Source organism: Cydia splendana, chromosome 25, assembly GCF_910591565.1.
Source record: "Cydia splendana chromosome 25, ilCydSple1.2, whole genome shotgun sequence".
Lineage (NCBI taxonomy): Eukaryota > Metazoa > Arthropoda > Insecta > Lepidoptera > Tortricidae > Cydia > Cydia splendana.
The window spans coordinates 11,047,451-11,071,463 of NC_085984.1; the positions used below are offsets into that span (position 1 = coordinate 11,047,451).

Consider the following 24,013-nt stretch of genomic DNA (forward strand, 5'->3'; position numbering starts at 1 on the left):
GGTGTACAAAAGGTCCGTTTAACGGCCCTATGAATATCTAAAAACCTTTGAAGTCTAGGCCTGCTAAGGCAGACTAGAAATAAATACATATGATCCCAACGTAAGAGCAGCTCACAGTTGCATAAATTATGTTTGCCTCGAGAGCACTAGTCTTTCAGTTAACATGTTTACGAGTACCTACCTATGTACACGATATGACCAAGGTTACCTACCTATTTAATTATTATATCCCTGACTGCCATGGTATGGGAAATTATTATGTGCTGGCGGTGCTGCACAAGCATGTTTGAAATAAAATATACAAAACTGGCCTAACGGGCGTTTATGAATTATGTATTTTACACCCTTATGTCTGTATTGTGACCCTGGAAGTTTTAAACCACCTGTATCGTAAGTGCTCCCATGCACGGATTAAGTTTATTATAAACTACCCATGCCCCAACCTCAAGGGCAAGTGCTTCTATGCACGGACCAGATACTGTTACCACTTAATTCACTTATCATGACTTGTCATAGTTTGATACTACACGTTTAACAAATTTAAGAACGTGGAATGTGCCCACTACAAAAGGTTTTTAAAAACAGTGACTGAATGGTTTGCACGAAAGGTTCTAGCACAACTTCTGGGCGGTCACGCCTAGGGCATGACCCTCTAGTTCTCAATTTATACAAAATTATAGCATTGTGATACTGTTCGCTTGCACAATAAAATAGAGAAACAGGAGCACGCCTTGCGAAAAGGCGAAGCTATTTTGAAACGCCAAACTTTCAAAAATGGATTGAAATATATATATATGTCTTTGGTGTGGAACATGTACACCCAAACAAATGCAGTTATTTATTATATGTTGGCAAAACTCTGCCAAAGTGTTAGTCTGTCTGTACAGCGTAACATGAAGGCATCAATGCACATGAATCTCTTGAAACATGGTGGATTAATTAATTTACACCCCGCCTGTGTCTTGCTCTTACCAAATCCACAAGTTAAGGACCTCAACCTATCTAGGTACCCTTCTTGCCCAAGACCTGAAAAAATGTTCACTATAATCTCATGCAGTCAAGTGTCGGAAAACTAGGTCCACACACTCAGCGCTACTGTGAATATATATCTAAAAAGTCTGTAGACTGCCTTCCAGGAAGCGGGATGCTAATAGACTAGCCTATATAGTAGGCCAGAGAAATAGTATTCAAAAGCACACTGGTCCAAATCCAGTAATATTATATGTATTTCAAAATATAAAATAATTGACAATTCGGCGTATATTTGATATCAAAAAGTTACAATTATCCTTAGTTCATAAGGAGGATAAGTATACATAAATATCAAATAGATTCGACAAAGTGTTGACTCTAGCATTGGATGAAATAGGTCCCTCTTAAAGGGCCTCTGCGCTGTTGGCTTTGGGCCCACGGGTGCGCGGCAAAAGGTCGGGAACCCCATGGTCCGCACAGTTATTGCAAATAATGTATGATCACTAAATAAACACACAAATTTGCATTTTGGTTAAAAACACATATGCGATGAGCTAAGGTTTCGAATTAAGTACCTTATTCTTAATAATTTACACACTGGAAAGAGGAAACTGAATATTCAGAATTAAGCAATGCTATGAATGGTTTACATAAATTAAACCACTTTAGCGTTCAGAACCAATCAAGCTTATGCCTACTAGTAGGCACCAGATAAGGTAAACTACTCTTAATGCATATATAGAAATTAATGAGTACAATTAAGGTCACTTGATGATAGCTAAACATGAATATAAGCAGAATGAGCCTGCACCTTTACAAATATAATTGATAAGATTCTGTGGCATTTCTATATGAACCATTTGAACGCCAAGAGCACCAAAAAGCGTCATAACTAGGTGTGCCCACATGAGTGTTATGTTATGGCTTAAGCTCTCAAAGTAACCTTCACAATTTTAAGTAAGGTTTGTTTAGGTACATTAGCTCGCGTTCGCGTTAGTAAAGCGTACAAAGGATTAAATGCATTTTATAGCTATAACCAAGTATATAGCTCACACTGACTCACAGTCATTAAAGGAATTCAGTAATTCCCTATGACATTTTAGTAAGTAGGTACCCAATATTAACTTTGTGGGTAGTGATAGTGAATTATAACGAATATTTAAAATATTCGTCTACTTAATCCCGAGGGATTCTGGAAATAAGAAAGGTCTTGTCCTTGTTATATTCCTGCAACTGCTTACTTTACTAGATAATTATTTTCAAATTTGTTAATAATTGGGAGTTATAAATAAAAACTACTCGAGTACTTTATGATTTTATTCTTTTCATACTTGAATTACATCACTCCTTATCACAGATGTTGTATGCTCCTTGAAGAGTAGACTGACTTATCTCATCTTCTTTTACCTAGTTTTCACATACATATAATTAAGTATAGCACCATTGTGGTGACTCATTTTTTCTCTTTGAACATTTATAAGTACATTAAGTACGTATATGAAATGTAAAGTTAGTAACATAATATAATGGTATATCAAATTGTATGCTTTACATAATACCTCTCTCCTCACAGGTGTTAAAATAAAGGGTGTACTACATAATTAATTAAACACTCGTAATATAATAATATTACATATACATAATAAGTACATGTATAATCACATTGGCTTGGCGTCTTCCCACCACCAGGCGATAACAAACACGTCTCAATATTATTCTTAGGTTTCGAATATCGGTACAGTTGTTTAATGACAGCGTTTTACACAAAAATAAAACGGAAATTAAATAACTTACCATATTCGAAACCTAAAGTTTTAATCCTGCCTGGTGTAAATATGTATCATTTTGAGACAATGACTTGGAAATTTGTTTTGGCGGTAACTGTCAAACACCTGTCAAAACCAACTGCTCTGTGGTGGGAATGTGAGAGAGAGAGAGGGACGTATATGCTAGAAAAGGACAATACGACCGACAACACAATGTTGCCATTCTCAATATTATTCTTAGGTTTCGAATATGGTAAGTTATTTAATTAGCGTTTTATTTTTGTGTAAAACGCTGTCATTGTCAGTTACAGCTTTTAACAGAATTGTAGGCAGTATGGGTCGGTGCTTTAGTCTGTCCATATGGAGGAAAAAAAGTAATAGGATTGTCACTGTCATTTGTCAATATCATTCATTTGTTTATAAATAGATATTGCTTTGCGCGAGGTGTTCGTGATGTTTTGGGTTTAATGTGCTTTGATTCTGTTTAAATCTTATTGTGACCATTTCTTATTATTAACGCAATAATAACCAATGAGTATATAAACTGGAGATGAAAATCCAACATGGTTTCTCGACGGACAATTTAAAACTAACCTTATAGTGATTTTAGACGAAGTTTAAGGACTATTAAATAGGTATTTACAGTATATCTGGTGCTCCATTACGACACCCTGTGCTATAATAAGCACATTACGTAACTACTGTAAAGGGATTTAATATTGTTGTTGTCGATTTTGTCAGTGTGCGTGTGTACCGAACAACGAACGTTTACAAAACACAATTGGATTGTGCTGGACACAAAATACAGTTGGATTGTGCTGGACACAAAATACAGTTGGATTGTGCTGGACACAAAATACAGTTGGATTGTCCTCGTATACTAAACATACAAAGAAGAAATTAATAATGAGTGACAGCGATGAAAACAGTTTACTAGTTGAAAAGAAACACATTATTGATAATGACAATGTGCCGAGCCCACCAGAAATAGAAAATATTAAAGATGGAACTAAAAAGCTTTACAAGAAAAGTTACACTAAGTTTATGGGATGGCGGAAGAAAGAAAATATATCTTCGTTTTCAGAAAACGTCTTACTGACATATTTTCAGGATATGAGCACTAAATATGCACCTTCGACCTTATGGGCTGAGTATTCTATGATCAAATCGACATTGAAGCTTTATGAAAAGACGGATATATCCAGTTATGGCAAGCTACTGCAGTTTTTAAAGCAAAAGTCGGAAGGGTATAAAGTTAAGAAGTCAAAAACATTTACACCTTCGGAAATTGAGAAATTTATCAGAAAAGCACCTGACGAAGTCTTTCTTATGGTGAAGGTAACACATTTGTATTTCTAGTTTATTTAAAGTAGATGTAGATGTAGTGTAGGGACGCCAGGCCGGAAGCAGGCGGGCTGTCGATCACGTGTCGCATTCATTCAGCCGAGTTCCCTGGAGTCGGAGCTGCAGGTTACTGTCCCGGCGGCATTCCCTCACCATTCTCCTCAAATCTTCTTGTTTTCCTGCAGAACAGAAGGACATCTTTAAGTTCGATGTCCTTTAGTTCGTCTTCTTTCAGTGTGTCTTTACCGAACGTATTATATTGCGGTGCCGCATACATGATACATTTTGCTACGTATTGAAAGTAAGGACGATAAGCACAAATAATTTCCCTGCTTGTGCCTATCTCAGTCGCACACACATTATATCGCTGTCCCACCCATGAGGCCGGTGGTCAATGCTACTGCGAGCGGGACGGCAGTATATCATTATGTGTGTGCAATAGGAAATAGCCCTTAATTATTGTGTTTTGACTTTATGACCAAAATGATTTGCTTATTTGCAATTTATTTCTTCCGTAGGTATAGGTTTTTTTTCATGGCTGATCCTTGCCTGTCAGTAAAGGATTTATTTGTTTATTTATTAATTATTTATATTTTATTTGGGCTTTGTGCTTGGTAGAATTATTCTTAAATACTTATAATATAATTATTTCGCTGACAGTCTAGAAGTATTGTAATATGTCTTCTACTAATGCAAAACGTAATTCAAGACCAAAAAAAGTAAGACAATGTTGCCACTGCAATAATTTGTTTGTAAAATAGTAAATTCCTTTTGATAAATAATCACGCCAAGATAATTTATTTATTTTATATTAATTAGTAATTTTACTCCTACGATTTAAAAAAGTACTTTTTATTTACTTATTTTTACATAAATACACGACGCGCTAGTAAAAAGTGGCAACATTTTCTTACTTTTTTTGGTCTTGAATTACGTTTCGCAGTTTAGTTACCTAATATTTACCATTTACCAATGCAGACTCCTTAAGTATTAGTTGTTTTTCAGGTTGCCGTAATTTTCGGCGTGCTAGGTGCTTGCAGAAGACAAGAACTGCAAAGATTGCTGTTCAAAGACGTCATCGCTTTCAACGAAATGCTACTAGTCAATATAATGAAAACTAAAAATAAACTAGACCGAACATTTACCGTCACTGGTAAATACTATCGCATTGTGAAAACATTCATCGACGCCAGGCCAAAGGATTGTAGGAATGAACGTTTTTTTCTAACGTATTACAAAGGGAGATGCACCGGCCAAAATGTGGGGATCAACTCGTTTGGCAATATGGGTAAAACGGTGGCGAGATACTTGAAGTTGTCGAACCCGGAGCTGTATACTGGCCACTGCTTCCGAAGGACCTCGGCCACTTTACTTCTTGATGCAGGTTGGTTAATTTTAGTACGAAACTTCTGTGTGACGCAGACATCCTTACTAATATTATGTGTAATGAAATGAAATGAAATGAAATATTTTTATTTCGAACATATGGTCCATATAAAGGGTTAGGTATTACAATAACTTATATCTATAGTTAGTATTATAATTAAGACGAAACAAACAAACAAAACAAAACATTTATAGCTTTCGCGGCGGAACAGCAACAGGTGAGTGTAGCTGCACACACCGCTTGACCAGGGGCGAGTCCCAACGCTGCGCCAGCGTACTTAGGATGCTGTTCGTGCTGCTTCGGCTGCGATTGAGGAGTGACGCGCATCGCTTCCTCATGATGGCGAAAAAACAGTCTGTTCGCGCCTCAGCAAACATTGCTGAGGCGCTACAATACCGCGGCAACCTAAACATCATCCTAAATGCGTCATTGTACTGGACTCTCAGAGCGCTATACGCCCGCTGCGTAAAATTAGCCGACAGACCGCACGTGTAGAAAGTTTGACAAAAAGCTTTGAACAAAATTAACTTTACTTCTTTACTGCCACGTGCGAACCTGCGGGGTAACATGTTACAGCGGACACACAGCGCTCGGCGCTCACGCTCGATGTCCTCGTTGTCAGACAGTGTGTCCGTGACCCAGTGGCCCAGGTACTTAAATTTGTCCACTCTCTTTAACAGAGTTCCGCAAAGCTTAGCCTCCTGCATTCGGTAACTGTTATTGCCTGATTTAAATTGCAAGAGCTCGCTTTTAGACGCATTGTACCTGAGCCCATGGGCGTCAGCATACCCTTCGCAAATACCTAACATTTTTATAAGACCACCCATTGAGGGGCTCAGCAGCACCATGTCATCAGCATAGCTTAGGTTATTGACACATACGTGTTCTATGTGACATCCAACACAAGCGCTGCTGAGCTCCTCGATGAGGCCATTCATATATAGATTGAACAATGTAGGAGAGCTCAATCCCCCCTGTCTGACCCCGCAGTGCATCACGTACTCCTCGGACAAGGCGCCCGCCCACTTAACAGTTTTTTTGGTTACCATACCAATGCTGAAGCAGTGAGATGACGTCATGGGGGACCGTCGTGTCCTTGAGTAATTTCCTCCATAATAGGTCGTAAGACACCATGTCAAACGCTTAATAAATACCTTTTATAAATACATCATCTGTGAAAATTTCAACAGTCTAGCTATCACAGTTTATGAGTTACAGCCTGGTGGCAGACAGACGGACGGACAGACGGATAGCGGAGTCTTAATAATAGGGTTCCGTTTTTACGGGTACGGAACCCTAAAAACAAATTAATTTGGCAAAATTGGCTTGCCAGAGTATATTTTATATCTTATAGTTTTGTATTAGAGTTAGACCAATAATTCCAATAAAGCTAAGTTATATTATACCTAATAAAGCTAACTTAGCAATAGGGTATTATACTGTACTTAATAGTACATTATTGTCGAGGCTCGGAAGTAGCTACTTGCAGGCTGAGGATTCGTATTAAACGGACGACCTTGGGAGTCCGTTTAAATGAATCCGAAGCCAGCAAGCAGCCTTCCAGCCGAGTCATATATAGTGCTTTTCTCAAAAATGGTGCAAAAAATATAAATATAATAGAAATATTTCACAGAAGCAACGTTCTCACGTATAATTTTCACAGAAAAAAGTAGAATCAATTGAAATAATTAGCTTTGCCGCCTTTTATTTTTTTAATTAAAAAATAAAAGTGTATTTTTCTGCCGAAAATACGCCAACCTATTTGAGACAGCTAAATAGTCGCGGTACCAACATTATAATTATAAGTACTAATCATCTGTTTGGCTGTTTAATGGGCCTGTGCCTTCATTTGATATGGCCATTTTAACTTTTAAAAAGTTTGGAACACGACAAATAATGGAATTTGTAGCAAACATTGCAGTCCCAAAATCGAGACTGCAATGTTTTTAACTTTTTAATTTTCGACTGACCATAAACTCCGCGCTTCGCGACCAATTTTTTAAACGGCAAAGTCGACTTTGCTGTCCATTTTTGAGAAATAGTACATTATTGTCGAGGCTCGGAAGTAGCTACTTGCAGGCTGAGGATTCGTTTTAAACGGACGACCTTGGGAGTCCGTTTAATTGAATCCGAAGCCAGCAAGTAGCCTTCCAGCCGAGTCATATATAGTGCTTTTCTCAAAAATGGTGCAAGAAATATAAATATCATAGAAATATTTTACAAAAGCAACGTTCTTACGTATATATTTTCACAGAAAAAAGTAGAAACAATTGAAAAAATTAGCTTTGCCGCCTTTTTATTTTTTTAATAAAAAAATAGAAGTGTATTTTTCTGCCGAAAATACGTCAACCTATTTAAGACAGCTAAATAGTCGCGGTACTAATCATCTGTTTGGCTGTTTAATGGGCCTGTGCCTTCATTTGATATGGCCATTTCAACTTTTAAAAAGTTTGGAACTCGACAAATAATGGAATTTGTATGCAACATTGCAGTCCCAAAATCGAGACTGCAATGTTTTTAACTTTTTAATTTTTGACTGACCATAAACTACGCGCTTCGCGACCTATTTTTTAAACGGCAAAGTCGACTTTGCCGTCCATTTTTGAGAAAAATAAATTACTTTACACCTTGCATGAAATAAAGCACCAGATAATAGGCATGAGGACAGATTTTGAAAAACTGTCCTATAATGTTAAGAAACATAAATTATTTATTACGAATAGCATATTTCTGTATTTAATAAAGGTTTATTAGGAAAAAATTACATTTTACTTTTTAGATTTTAAATTCGTCGAGCGGATTCTAGGTCTATGATTCGTTCCAAAACGCTTGTATGTGTCACATTGTTGCCAGATGGTCACAAAAGTCACATTTATCGTGACTTTTCGCCTTCTCGTGTGACATGTGCATGACTTACGATCTTGAGGCAATTTTTGTGACTTTTGGACAAGTCGAATTTTGGACAAGTTTAGTTCTGCAATTTGTATTATTTAGGAACGCGGTGAACGCTGGGTGCGTTGTTGTTGACACTTGCACTGACACCTTGACGTTACATCCACCATCTGGTTTATTCTTCGAGTAACACGGAAGGGAGGCGGCATTCGCTATATTTCCCCTCTGCCGAGGTATAAGATTAGCGCGTCAATCTAATCTAGCGCGGGTAATAAAACTAGTTGCACTTGGATTTTTCACTAGACCGAGTCCACATGCGCGCGTGAACACTGCTGCACAAAAATGCCTGTTTGCTCGGTTTTTTGTTATAAAAAGAGGTCGGGGACATCAAATTTACAAAAAGAAAGTGTTACGTTTCACATGTAATATTTTTTTTACAATATCATACGTTTAATTACATTCAAACACAATTATTATATTTTAGTCTCATGTAATTGTTGGATTTATCGATTTTGCTCGCTCAGTACAAATTGCGGATCGGTCGAGCGACAAATCCGACTTCTCATCTCTCAGAATACAATAGCATACTTCAACGAAAATGTGTTAGTGTGCGTGTTGTGACTAGAGATGCACCGGATATCCGGTTACTATCCGGTATCCGGCCTATCCGGCCATGCTTTTGATATCCGGCCGGATACCGGATAGTGACATACTATCCGGCCGGATACCGGATAGTAACATTGCTTGATTTCGGAGTAAACTAATTGGATTTAAGAAACAGTCTTGATCATAATCGTACTTGATTATTATTTTAAAACAATTTTAAACATTCCACTAACTTGCACGCGCACTCATTTCAAATCTAGAAATGTGTCCGCACGAACTTTCACTATGAAAACAATAGCACACTGAAAAGAAAAAAATAATTATTTTGTCTTCAATAACGCAAGTGAATACCTATGAACTATGTATATACATACTTCTGAAATCAATCACACAAATCTGCGTATTTATATATTTACAATCTGTTATTTTTGGAGTCGGTGCAGGTGCTTCACTAAGGTGCTCAAGTTTGTTTGAGGCTGGCACCGACTCCAAAAATAACAGATTGTAAATATATAAATACGCAGATTTGTGTTTTGGTGCATATTTTTGGAGTCGGTGCCAGCCTCAAACAAACTTGAGCACCTTAGTGAAGCACCTGCACCGACTCCAAAAATAACAGATTGTAAATATATAAATACGCAGATTTGTGTGATTGATTTCAGAAGTATGTATATACATAGTTCATAGGTATTCACTTGCGTTATTGAAGACAAAATAATTATTTTTTTCTTTTCAGTGTGCTATTGTTTGGTCGACTCGTTTCGTGTTAGTGCCGGTTTTTTATTTCCTTTTAGTTTTTTTTCGGCGGTTATTTTTTTTGTTAAAAAGTTTTTATTTTATAATTTTCTGTGGCTATAATTTATACAAATTATTACATGCTTAATTTTTGATTACTTTTAAAATAGCTACCTACCTTGCTTTAGCTATTAACTGTTATATTAATAATCCTACTTTAACTATTATGTTCTGTAATATAAATAAATTACCCCTATTTTCCCACCCTTAGGGTAGGATTTTTTTCCAAATTTTTATTATTATTACGACTACTCTGTAAAAGGTTATGCGTGGTCATACGTTACAATCGGTGAGTGAAAAAATCAATCATCCCCTATTTTCCTACCCTTAACGTTGGATTTTTTTTTCCAAATTTATATGGGACCAACTTCGGGGTATACCCTTTCCAATAAAAAAATAATTATCAAAATCGAACACCTCTGTAAAAAGTTATGCGTGGTCATACATAAAAAAAAAAAAAAATACGCGTCGACTTGAGAACCTCCTCCGTTTTTTTTTTTTCGTCGGTTGAAAAAGGTCAAACCTTCAGAATGCGCACCTGAAAAACTGAAATGTAGGTATAGTTCCGCTGGCCGAATATTCGGCGGCCGGATACCGGATATTCGGCCGATGGTTAGGCCGAATATCCGGTATCCGGTATCCGGCCAAACAACTATCCGTTGCATCTCTAGTTGTGACACTTGTCACTCGTCCGTACACAAAAAGAGATCGAGGTTTGCAAGATTTGTCTTTGACGTGTGTCATTTTCTATGTATTTGTGTCGTCATTACAGATTGGATTTTGTATGTAAGTGTGTGAGAAGTGCGACTGTGTGCACCTTCCCCCCCGCGAAAAATGGCAGAAAGATTTGTACGGTGAGATATCGCTTGGGCCCCTCCCTTCCGATGTGTCGGAAGCCGGTGTTGCTCGAAGGGTTTATTATAATAGTCGTGGCAAGATGAGACTTGTTACCTTGACATGACGGTGTCATTTATTTTGATAGTAGTAGTTATTTTTTTAGTGTATGATTCTTCTCGAATATCTATACGAATAGCATTATAATGACTTCGGTCCTAAGTTTTATCACAAAATTTCCTACAAATTTGGTTATGTTCATTTTTACTCTGCGATTAATACTTTAGGAGCTACAGGCTGTTAAAGTTAAGACATAAAAAATAGACCGTTTAAGAAAACGTCGTTTTTCGTAATTGTTCATCATAAATAAAAAAAATTGTTTAGGATAAGTAAGCTAAGCGACCTGCTGATATAATTAAAAAAAAAACCGACCAAGAGCATGTCGGGCAATGCTCAGTGTAGGCTTCCGTAGCTACCCGTCCGTCAAAATAGACTAAACTCAAAAAACTCAAAAACTGCTAAACCGATTAGGTTCGCTGTTCGCTATATTTTTCCTTGAAACTCTTTACTAAGTTTTACTTTCACGATTTTTTTAATATTTTTTGGACCCAAGTAGAAAACACACCTTTTTTTCTTTCAGATCGTTTATTTCCGAAAATATTAAGTTGATCAAAAATGGTCTTTAAAGACCCTTATTCATTTTAAAAGACATATCCAAGACACCCCACACTATTTTTTCGCTTTAACCCTATATATAGGGTTAAAGCGAAAAAAAAATTCATCCCCACTTAATGTCACCCTAAAAAATATTTTATCTAGTTTATATTTTACGACTTTGTCAGTGTAACAAATTTATATATTCATGCCAAATATAATAATAGAAACTAGAAAAAAATATTTTTTTATGGTGGCTGCCCTACATTAAAGTGGGGATGAATTTTTTTCGCTTCCACCCTATAGTGTGGGATGTCGTTAGATAGGTCTTTTAAAACGAATACGGGTCTTCAAGAACCATTTTTTGATAAACTTAATATTTTCGGAAATAATCGATCTGAAAGAAAAAAAGTTGTGTTTTCCCCTTTAGTCCCTCTAACTTTTGAACCGTGGGTCCAAAAACTATGAAAAAAAGCATAAAAACATAGTAAAGACTTAACTTAGTAAAGACTTTCAAGAAAAAATATAGCGAACCTAATTGGTATAGCTGTTTTTGAGTTATTGCGAATAGTCTATTTTGACAGACGAGTAACTACGGAACCCTACACTGAGCATGGTCCGACATGCTCTTGGCCGGTTTTTTTTATTTTATCAGCAGGTCACTTAGCTCGCTTACTCCAAACTAATTTTTTTATTTATCATGAACAATTACGAAAAAAACGACGTTTTCTTAAATCGTCTATTTTTTATCTCTAATTTAACTTTAACAGCCTGAAGCTCCTAAAGTATTGATCGTAGAGTAAAAATAAACATAACCAAATTTGTAGGAAATTGTATGATAAAACTTTTGTCCGAAGTAATTATAATGCTATTTGTACATCTTCTTCCTCGCGTTATCCCGGCATTTTGCCACGGCTCATGGGAGCCTGGGGTCTGCTTGACAACTAATCCCATGATTTGACGTAGGCACTAGTTTTTACGAAAGCGACTGCCATCTGACCTTCCAACCCAGAGGGGAAACTAGGCCTTATTGGGATTAGTCCGGTTTCCTCACGATGTTTTCCTTCACCGAAAAGCGACTAGTAAATATCAAATGATATTTCGTACATAAGTTCCGAAAAACTCATTGGTACGAGCCGGGGTTTGAACCCGCGACCTCCGGATTGCAAGTCGCACGCTCTTACCGCTAGGCCACCGGCGCCACCAATGCCATTTGTACATATATTCGAGATATGAGCAAAAATATGAAAAAAGGTACCTTTAACCCTCCCTGCACCTTCAGCACACTCCTTACCCTCGCCTCGAGGACTTTTAGTATGTTTATCTGGACACCACAAGGTATATGTACCTGTACCAATTTTCATAACTACACGAATTATTTCCGCAGATTTTTCTAATTTGCTTGGGTTATTGAAAATCTTATTTTTTTAACTTTCTCATTGACCCCCCAAAAGTAGCCCCCATGCTTAAAATTCATTTGTTTACGTTACATGACTTACATGTCCGTCTCTAATTTACATATGTGTACCAAATTTCAACTTAATTGGTCCAGTAGTTTCCGTGAAAATAGGCTGTGACAGACGGACAGACAGACAGACAGACGCACGAGTGATCCTATAAGGGTTCCGTTTTTTCCTTTTGAGGAAAAATCATATAAGGTTAGTAGATTTTTTGTGAAATATATTATTTTCTGAATTTCTTCTAACAAAATCGATTTACCTACCCATACAATACAATAATATAAAAATGTAACTTGAGCAGCAAAAACGTGACTTTTAGGGAAACGAAACGTAACTTATGACTCCAGAGCCCTGGCAACACTGATGTGTCATGGCGTCTCTACTAGTGACGTCAAGGTCATGTAAACACAACCTACGCACTAGAAGCTTATCAAAGAATTTGTTTATTTCGCATTATTAAATATGAATACCAAAGTCTATAAATGTTGTGCGGTTCCTCTGTGTAATAACACATCAATAACAAGTCCTAATAAGCTATTTGTGCATGTTCCGAGAAAGAAACAAACACGAAACAAGTGGCTTAAACTCGCAAGGCGAGACACAACGGCCGTATTGCCTAATACGCATCTTTATTTTTGTGAAGATCATTTCGATGTGAGTATTTAATTTACTTTTTAGTTTCTATAACAGTATCTATCTTGTTTGAGGCGTAACTTTAATATAAAAGTTGCATGAGATGAGAGTAGTTTTTTGAGGTTAGGGTTCACATTGCAACGAGGGTTACTAATTGCGACAAGACAATGTTGTCTTTAATAGGTAATTTGTTAAAATTTCAGATGCCAAATGATATGGAGAACTATATGGAATATCATTTGATGGGATCGGTGTCAATAATTCGCATGAAACCCGGCTGTATACCCACCAGATATCAATGTCAACCAGGTAGAAAAAGAACATCTGATGCTACAGAACGACCATATATTGCCAAAAAACAGAGACAGACATTGATTGAAGATTGCGAAAAAGATTTAGAACATCAAACTCTCGCTACAAAGCAAGTGGAACTTGGAGAGACTTCATCTGGAAGTTCAGGTACCTACGTGATAAATAAATAATAAATATTATAGGATATTATTACACAGATTGTCTGTCTCATATTGAGTATGCATGAAGTAAGCTCAATAAGGCTTGTGTTGTGAGTACTTACACAACAATATATAGGGTAATTGTGTCAGTTTACCATCCGGTGTCAGTTTCCATCCACTTGGCGGATTAGTAAATAATACATTTGATTTATAATTTGCTACTTGCGAAATATATTTTTTATGTAGATAGATAAATTGTTTAGATAGGTATTAAGGATGCAATAAGTGCAAATTTGTGCAGCAATGAAGGTTTATATTCAAATTTCGTTAAGTGGACGGAAACTGACACCGGACGGAGACTAGCACAATGACCCTATATATAATATGTACAGTCAAGTGTAAAAATATGGGTGCACTCATACTCAAAAATATGTCATATAGCTTGTAAATTTGTTTTTAAACTTTGTTATTTATTATTATTGATTGTTAAAATTATTAAATAATGTAGTCTATATTGTCATCTAGAACAAACCTTGCATAGTTTGGGGCTAGGTTGATATGTGTAAGATTGTCCTCAAAGTAGGTATTTATTTAATTTCTATAATTTGTATCTCCATTTTTGGAATTCATGGGCCTATAAATCCCGGTGTTCAACTTTCGTTTGAATATCGGTTTTAGGTGACATCTCTATTAGTCTTTAACTTCCGGTAGGGTTAGTTACATACAACACTAGCCGTTCCGGCAGCCATTAACCTTCTAATCGATCTACTAAAAGTACGTTGCTCCGATTTAAAATTGTGGAATAATGATTGTAAAGCCAACTTTCGGTCAGATTCTGTACTTTCGAAGTAATTTAGAGAAGTGCCAATTACATTGTGCGTGTGGAGAGTGACAGGCCTTGCAGGGAGGTATTCCGGGTTAAGGTAACGATAAGCCGAGCTCGCACGTTCTCCGCCGCCGTGGAATCCTCGGGGAGCGAGCCTGAACCCGCACGAACCTTCACCATCATTAACATAAAGGTATGTGATTGTGCACTGTTCTAAGTTGTTATTTCTCGTGAATTCGATATAAGTACTTAAATATTTAATAGCAAAAGAAAGTTTTCGTCTTAATGTAAAACCATACAGTCCATTTCAAAATTATTTCGATTCAACTTCTCGATTAAACACCCGGTCTTGATAGGCTTGCGTGGAGATATAGATCCAACACATACAGGCCCTTTGGAGATCTTTAATGTCATAGTAGAACATTTCTGTTATTATGATGTAAAATTTGATAAATTATACGAATAAAAAATATTATATTTATGGTCAAGCCAATCTTATCAGTAGAAAAAGGCGCGAAATTAAAATTTTCTATGAGACGATAGGGGGCACAAAAGGAAAAGAGGAAGGCCTACTCTTCGATGGTCAGATGACATTAAAAGGATAGGAGGAGTGGACTGGCCCAGGAAAGCAAGAGACCGCGGTACCTGGAAGGACTTGGAGGAGGCCTATGTCGGAAGACAAGCTGAAGTTGTCGATGGGACTGAGAAAATAGTAAATAGTAATATATAATATTGAAAAATAAGGTATATTTTAAGTAGATAAGTATTAATGTTAAAACTTCAGTAATAAAGGCTATTTTTATTTTTATTTATTTTATTATGAGACGATATCCCTTCGCGCCTACATTTTTCATATTTGCCGTATTTTTCTACTGACAAGATCTGCTTGACCAACTATAGGTAACAATTTACATACTTATATATAACCCAGGTCATCGATCCGACTCCGGAGTGGGTTTAGTGGGTAGGGCCAAATTCTCCCCCCCTCGCCACGAGAGGGACAAGGAGAGGTGAGTCCCACACACCGTGCGTAAATGCATTCCCACTCCGTCAAAAAAAAAAAAAAGGACCATCAGCTTCACAGGCAGGGTCACTACCCCCTAGGCCAGACCAATAGTTTAAATACTATTTTTTTTTTCAGTTTCACAAGCATTCGTCAATATTCCACAAGAAGAAGATGCACACAAGACAGCAGAAAAATCAATTCAAGTATATATAACAAATAAGTTCAGAAGTAAAGCCACCCAAACTGAAATAAAAGTAATAAACCAGATGACATCACCTCTGAAACCTTGTTGCAAATGTGTTTCAACATCATTTAAAATTAGAAGTTGCATTGAATCTAGACCATCAACATCCACCTTACAGTACAGGGACATAGGAAATTATTTACAATTGCGGAAGAATCTGATAGTGATGTTTCTTATACACCTGTAACTCATAGAGAATCATCATCACCAACAACATTTCTACTAACTAAATCTTCAGACTGTAGTGAATTTATTGAAGAGGATAGAAAACAAGAAGCATCAAAAAATCCGGAATTTGAATAAAATAAAATAATGAAAAAACCACGTTTTTACATTGGAGTTTCTAAAAGCTGCTACTACATAATTGAACTATTGGAAAAAGAAACAAGTATTCCTGCAAGCCATATTCTTATGTGTTTGAAAAAAATTAGATTAAATAGCACATTTACAGAACTGGCAGATGATTTTTCCATGACCCCAAGCTATGCTAGTAAAATATTTGTAAAAAATATACCAATAATAGCTAGCTTCATGCGACCTTTTATTGTTCTACTAGATAATGATTGAATAAAACAAAACTTGCCTATGGCTTTTAGGCACACATTCTATAAAGTGAATTGTATCATAGACTGCTTGGAAATAGAGGTGCAAAAGGCTTCAAAAGCGATTAATCAATCATTTTCATGGTCAGAATACAAAAAAGCAAACACTATTAAGTATCTTGTGTCCTGTACACCACATGGTTTAATAAACTATATTTCTCCTGGATGTTTGGTCGAATCATGTGATTTTGTTAAGGTTTTGAAACCAGGTATATGTGTGATGGCTGACAGAGGGTTCAAGCACGTAGAACAATACTTACGGATAGAGGGAGTGCAGTTGGTACGGCCTCCAAGTGTAACAACTGGGGGTAAACTATCAAAACAAGAGGCAAGGGAAACAAAACAAATTGCCAGCCTAAGAATACATGTGGAGCGAGTAATTCGGCGCTTGCGCGAATTCAAAATGTTGAAGCCATATGCCTGTGTGCATCATAGTTTAGTAAAGGTTCTTGATGATGTCATCACTATTGCTTGCGGTTTAGTAAATTTACAGGATTCATTAATTAAATAAAACTGTTTTATTTTTAATCTTGCATTTTATTTCTACAAAACTTATAGAACACATTTGTATAATAACGGGTACACATTATTTTTCCATGAAGAAACTAAAACCTTTTTCATCACACTCGCTCAGTAAATGTGGAATTGCACGCAGGTTTAGCGGGAGTTATAGAAAAAGCGTTCTCCCTAGGGAGTTATGAAGTTTCTAGTGCCATAATTAACAGTTTTTTGTCTTTATACTTCATTTTTGTATCGCAAGTGTGATGAAAAACATTGTGTGTAACTCGGGGCGTAATAATATTGCAAACTCGAGTCTATAAATCGCTCCAGCAAACCGTCGCGATTTAACTTACTCTCGTTTGCAATATTCAACTTACGCCCTATGTTGCACAATGTACTATAGAAAGCTTGTAACATATTCCTTGTCATATGTGACACTTATTATTTCAACATTTTTATTTGCACTGTAGTTACTATCAGCTATACAATAGTAACCTTTTTCAATGGCTCCAATTTCACCACGGTGACAGGTGCGACAATTGTAAAACATCACTGTTGCTGACGTCACAGGCATCCATGGGCTACGGTTACCGCTTACCATCGGGAGGGCCGTATTCCTGTTTGCCACCATCATTGTTTTATTAAAAAGAACTTTATTATATCGAAAAAAAACAGATATTTCTCTTGCTAAGTTTATGACAATTGTCACAAAAACACTACAATTGTCACGAAATTCCGACATATAACTCATTACCTGTCAAGAATTACCTACAATTCTTCTAAATCTTGACAATTGTCAGAAACTTCGCAAAAGAAATATCTGTTGTTTTCCGATATAATAAAGTTTTTTTTAATAAAACAATGATGGTGGCAAACAGGAATACGGCCCGCCCGATGGTAAGTAGTAACCGTAGCCCATGGATGCCTGTGACGTCAGCAACAGTGATTTTACAATTGTCGCACCTGTCACCGTGGTGAAATTGGGGCCTAAGTACATTTGTAGCTGCATCTACACATAAAACTTCTGGGTTGGTTTCCCATTAGATACATAATGTTTAAAATTGGTTTAAAAGCCTTTAAGCTCATGGGACACTTAATTTCTACAATGCTGTTTTCACAGATTCCATCAGATGATCCCGCTATCATGGGATAGTTTTTTGAAAGCATTAAACCACACTTTTTGATATCTTTGCCCAGTTTGGTACTTACAGTCTCCCGTACTTCATGCTCCAATAATCTACCACGTTTCATGGCTGGTGTGTCTGGAATTTTTCCACCCATTATTAGTGCAATTAATGTGCCATCACTGGTTTTGCACCGACTGAACTCATGAGCTCTTGAAGCCGTTATCCTGCCGTACCTTAACTCATGCCAGAGCCTGCTTTCATGATGACCTCTTGTCTCTTTTTCAATATTAGTGATATCAGTATCAGTCAATACCACTTTTTCCAAAAATGTATCACACGATCTTTCCTTATACTTTAGCACTAATTTATGCATAGATAAACTTTCTGTTTGCTCAAAATCATAGTCTTTTTGATATTTAAGTAACTCGCAGTTGGTAAGTTTTCTTTTCTTCCCTTCCTTCAAAAACTTTTCAAATACTGAAGTATTAGATGGCAAGCTAGGCTTACCATTGAACAATTCTCTAGCTGTCATATATTTTAAGGTAGTTCCGACCTTAGAAAGTTTGGATTTTAGCCAATAGCACTCGATGGATGTACAGGATGGCTCTTCACTTGTGCGATAGACCCACATTAGAAAAGCGATGGCATGTTTGCAGCCTCCTAGTGAAGCCACACAATCATGGCATTCTGCTGATTTCACTGCCTCTTGCAGTTCGTCCACTATGAAAGTTACTCTATACAACTTTGCATGTACTTTACGTTCTGGGCAGACTTTTCCTTTCATTGTGCACAGATTTCCTTCGCGTTTAAGCTGTACGTAACATATTGCATCGTCGCCATAGGACGGTCTGGAGGACCTAAAATAAAGAAATCAATATGTAAATATACTTTTATTTTCAGTGTTGTGGCACAAACATTTAAAAAATTAATTTCAGTGACAAATTCTAATATTAACCTGCTATGAAATACATATAAAAAACGATCTTACAGGATTTGGATTTTGTTAATAACTTAAATTAGTATGATTTTTATATAATTATAAATATAGTTTATTGTACTTACAAGGAACTTTTGACATTTCTAAATTCTGATGAACAAAAGTCTTCGTTTGATTGCAGAAATAGCACTGTTTGCCTTTCTAAATCCTTACTCCATAACTCAAGTTATTCGCTTTAAAATAAATTGAATCCGTGAATCGCAAATCGCAAATAAAAAAAGCAGGAGAACTAGAGTCACTAGAGGAGAACTTGTACTTTGGATATATTGTTTACGTGACCATGACGTCATTCGCTCTGATTGGTGTTCAACGTATCATGGCGGACTTCCGTATTTTGTAATTTTATTTTTACAAAATATTTACTAATCTTGCCAAATATAAACAAATAAATGTGTTTTTTGCATTCTATGACTAAAGTTTCATTAAATAAATATATTATTTTAATTACTGTCATCATGCCTATTATTAGAAAAACACAGATAGGAGTTGGATAGGAGTTATTTTCAAACACAAGTTCTATTTCATAAATCGGATAGAAATATAAAAAGTAGGCGAGTTGACGGTGACGTCACGATGTAATGTTTCATATAAACAGTTCTAATAAAAAAGTAACTGATTTGACTAGTAGGAAAATACCCTATTATGACGTATAATAACACTTGCACAGTCTTGGTTATCAAAATCGTTCCCAACTTAGCTTGGTCTAAATCTGTTTTTTTTTATGCAGGAGGTGACATGACTTTCAAGCCTGTCCTGAAAAAAGAATGGACGAGCGTCGTTACAGACTACATCGACCATTCCATTCAAAACCAGGTAATCATAATCAAACGCCTAAGGCAGGCCACAGGTGACCCTCGCGCGGGCAGCTTTCTCGCGCAAAGATTGGCCATGGCAATCCAGCGCGGGAACGCTGCCTGCGTGATGGGCACCTTACCAAGGGCGAAAAATTTTGATAGGTACCTATTTTTAATTTTTTATCTTTAGTTTTTAGTTGTAGTTAATTTTAGTTTTGTATTCATTTTATAACACTTAAATGAGTTGGTCCTAGGTAATCATTTGTTTAACCCTTTCACCGCTAAAAAATTCGACTGACGCGCGCGGCTGCAGTGCAATATCAACCTTCGTGCATAGGGACCGTGCGCGTTGGAGGGTCTGCCATCTTGTGGCCTGAATCGGAAACATATATGCACATATACATTGCCAAAACAAGTACTACTGTCACCGTAAAATTGTAAACACTCGTCAGTTTATATTTTATAATATAGCTATTTAAATTATAAACTGACGGTAGTCGGTTTAAATTATAATCTAACCTAACCTACGTTAGATTATAAACTAACGGGTTCACAATCTTACGGTGTCACTACCATCAAAGACATATGTAACTTCGTATAAGACGAATAAAGTCTAAAGAAAAAACGTGCCTCGGAATTCAAGTAAAAGTCATTCTCGAATAGATGCCGCACACACCTTTAGCCTATCCTCGGCTAGATGGCGTGACGACACCGTTTCATATTTAACAATTTTAACACATAGATATCAGCGAATGAACATGGATCAAAATGATATAAAAATAATAAAATTATTTATTTTTTATTTATTTTGTCGGTAGTGACCCTGCCTACGAAGCAGGAGGTCCCGGGTTCGAATCCTGGTATGGGCATTTATTTGTGTGTTCATCACAAATATTTGTTCCTGAGTTATGGATGTTTTCTATGTATATAAGTATTTATATATATGTGTATATTATATATATCGTCGTCTAGTACCCACAACACAAGCCTTATTGAGCTTACTGTGGAACTAGGTCGATCTGTGTAAAACTGTCCTATAATATTTATTCATTTATTTATTCATTTATATATTTACATTTTTTGATAACTTTATACGTTTTTATTTATTATACGTTTTCATTTTGAGTTTTAGTCGTGTGTCGATAGATGGCAGTAAATTTACAGTGACTACAAAATTTACAATGACAGGACCCCTCTATACTATCTTATTCTTTTTGCTACCATCTACTCTACCGTTCTAGTAGGTACGTTTCCTTGTGCATAGTAGGTTCTGCCATCTTGTGGGATACATCGGAAGCATAAACGTCACATTTACGCCTCGCGCCATAAATATGACGGTATCTATGCTGCCCCCTATAGTTCGTGCACGCCCCCTATATCACAGAATAAATAATAGTATTACCGTACAGAAAGGAAACTTCCTACAAAACCAGAAGTTCGACAGCTAAGCGGTTCAGGGACGAATCATGCTGTTCCTTTCTAATGTACGGCCCTATCCCTTTCGGCTATTTAGGGTTGTCAAAATAGGGTGATTACGCCAGTGGGGAGACACTCCTCCTTTCGGGTGTTCTCGGCTCCGTTCGGCTCAGCATTGCTCCGAACAATTATTAGGGTTGGCACAACTTGACGTCCCTTGGCATGCACGACCACAGATAAGATAATGACTTGAATTTTGCCAACCCTAATTAGGGTTTCGGCTAATTAGCCGAAAGGGATAGTGCCATACATTAGAAAGGGACAGCATGATTCGTCCCTGAACTGCTGACAAACTACGGTTTTGTAGGAAGTGTCCTTTCTGTACGGTAGTACTATTACTACTATTATTTTTCACCACACCAACTGGTAAAGGCTCTCTTGATAGTTCAAAATCCGATAGCAAAGTTGCATTTTATTCACATGTGAGGCAAAGTAATCAAATGCAAATTTTGAGTATTCTTATGTTTGCTGGTTGAATTGACTTTTAAATGGTAATTTTGAATAATAAATATTTACCTAATAACATTCATTTGGATTTGATTTGGTTTGTTATTGTTTGATATCTTATAGTTAAAATTTTCTACGGGTTGGTGTGGTGAAATTGGTGAAAAATTTTGTGATCCACTCGGGGGTAAATTTTGTTTAACCCTCGTGCTTTGAAACCCTCGCAAAGCTCAAGATTCTATTTTGCTCGCTACGCTCGCGGTTCAATTTTAGAATCTTTTCGCTTGCTCGGGTATCAATATTAGCACGAGCGGTTAAACAACAACTTTGCCACATTGTAAAACAAATAAGTGTACTTATGACAAGGCAGTATGGCTTAGAGCTTTAGCCTGTCCAGATGGACGAAAAAAAAGTAAAACAAATAACTATTATTCTGTCATGGCTCCTCTACACGATGGGCCAGCGCCGGCCACTCCAAGGGACGCATTTATGCGTTAGAGGGAGCAAGTCATATTGCTACCTCATTCTCCCGCATGGCTGCGTCCCTTGGAGTGGCCGGCGCTGGCCCATCATGTAGAGGAGCCATCACATTCTGTGCCAACGTTAACGTTTATTTTGTTCCCGTTTCCGTTGCAGCAGCAGCAGCCGTCGCTCGAAGCGAAGAAGCCCACGATATTAAACACTTCAGACAACTCAGGTACGTGATGCTGATGATGATGATGATGTTAAGACGGGCCTCGCTCCCGCCGTGGAGGTTGTCATGATCAGCGTGTCGTGTGGCCCTACACGCTAAAGTAAAAGTGGTAACACACTATCGCACCGCACCGCGACCTTGGTGCGTCGCACCCATAAGTAGAGCGAGAAACAGATATCTCTTTCTCGCTCTCACTTATGGGTGCGACGCATCAAGGTCGCGGTGCGGTGTGATAGTGTGTGATTAGATATAATTATGCGCGTACGATAGAGATAGGAATTAGTAGGTCCTTACTTTAACTTCAGTGAGGGGGAGTTTCGGCTCCAAGGCATGAATAATGCTATACAGTTAGATATAGAGAGCATATTAAGAATATATACCTAAGTGGAAATCACGTCAACAGGTAAGTCTCGGTAGCTCAGTTGTTAGAAGAGTAACATATAGGTTAGGTACAGAACGTAAAGATGATAATTCTCTTTGTATATATTTATATTTTCCGCATAGATTTGTCGCGATTGAATATTTTTATATAAAAAAATGACATCCAAAAAAACCAAAAGTTACAAGACTTACCAGTCGTGTGGGGTCCCTCTGTGCAAAAACACAACAACAAAAACACCTAACAAATTATTTGTTTACGTTCCAAAGAAGAAAACAATAAGGGAAAAGTGGTTATAGCTCGCTCATCGAGACCCAGCGGACCCAGCTCAAAGAATTTGCTTTTCTGAAGATCACTTTGATGTAAGTATTTTCTATTGATGGAGTTTTTTTTGACTAGCCTATTGTTTCCCACTGCTGGGCAAAGGTTTCCCCGCTAGACTTCCAATTTTTCCGGTTAATTGAGGGAGCGTAATTCAAAATATTTGTTTGAGATGAAATATACTCATCCTTTTCTTTTGGGTGCTAGTACTAGTGTAAGACAAAGATAGTATGATTCTCTCTGTGTATAGTAATTCATTTTACGGTTTTTTCTTTTTTTGCTACCAAATGATATGGAAAATTACATGCGTTATCATGTAATGGGCTCTGTTCTTCAAATTAAGTTAAAACCGGGAAGCCTCCCGTCAAAATTTGACTGTCAGAACCGTAATAAGACACCTAAAGTCCGCACCGCTGCTGCTAAGAGAGAAAGAAAAGCGTTAGTGAGGGAAGCACTGGAAGAACATGAGGAGAATAGCTTAAAAAGTGAATCTACTTTAATTTCTAGTGAGTACAATAGTTCAAATCAAGTTGTGTATGATTTAATCTACACAGATACAATACAATACAAATCCTGTTTATTGCACAAACCCAAAATAAATTTACATAGGAAACACATAATACATAAAGACAGAGGCAAAGAGAATTTAGTATAGAGGCGTATTGTCAAAGTAAATTTTGTAGCCACAGTCACAGAATAAATAATAGTACTAGGTACAGAAGACTCACTCGCTAACAAAACGCGTCTGTTACGATCAGCATAGATATGGCCGCTAGGTGGCGACAGCGCCACGCGCGGCTTATGGCA

General features: G+C 37.0%; 1 protein-coding gene and 2 pseudogenes across 2 annotated transcripts in view; 2 read left to right on the forward strand and 1 right to left on the reverse strand.

Annotated features, from left to right (window-relative positions):
- Positions 1-3,616: 3,616 nt before the first annotated feature.
- Positions 3,617-24,013, forward strand: part of LOC134802950 (uncharacterized) — a 37,494-nt gene continuing 17,097 nt past the window's right edge. For both annotated transcript variants that reach the window (XM_063775680.1, XM_063775679.1), the window contains exons 1-4: positions 3,617-4,076; positions 5,088-5,466; positions 19,826-19,911; positions 22,449-22,509. In XM_063775680.1, the coding sequence (XP_063631750.1) occupies positions 3,645-4,076; positions 5,088-5,466; positions 19,826-19,911; positions 22,449-22,509 (958 nt within the window). In that variant the 5' untranslated portion in view covers positions 3,617-3,644. The remainder of the gene's footprint in view (positions 4,077-5,087; positions 5,467-19,825; positions 19,912-22,448; positions 22,510-24,013) is intronic.
- On the forward strand, positions 13,169-17,001 carry LOC134802960 (uncharacterized; annotated as a pseudogene).
- LOC134802626 (uncharacterized) lies at positions 17,348-19,552 on the reverse strand (annotated as a pseudogene).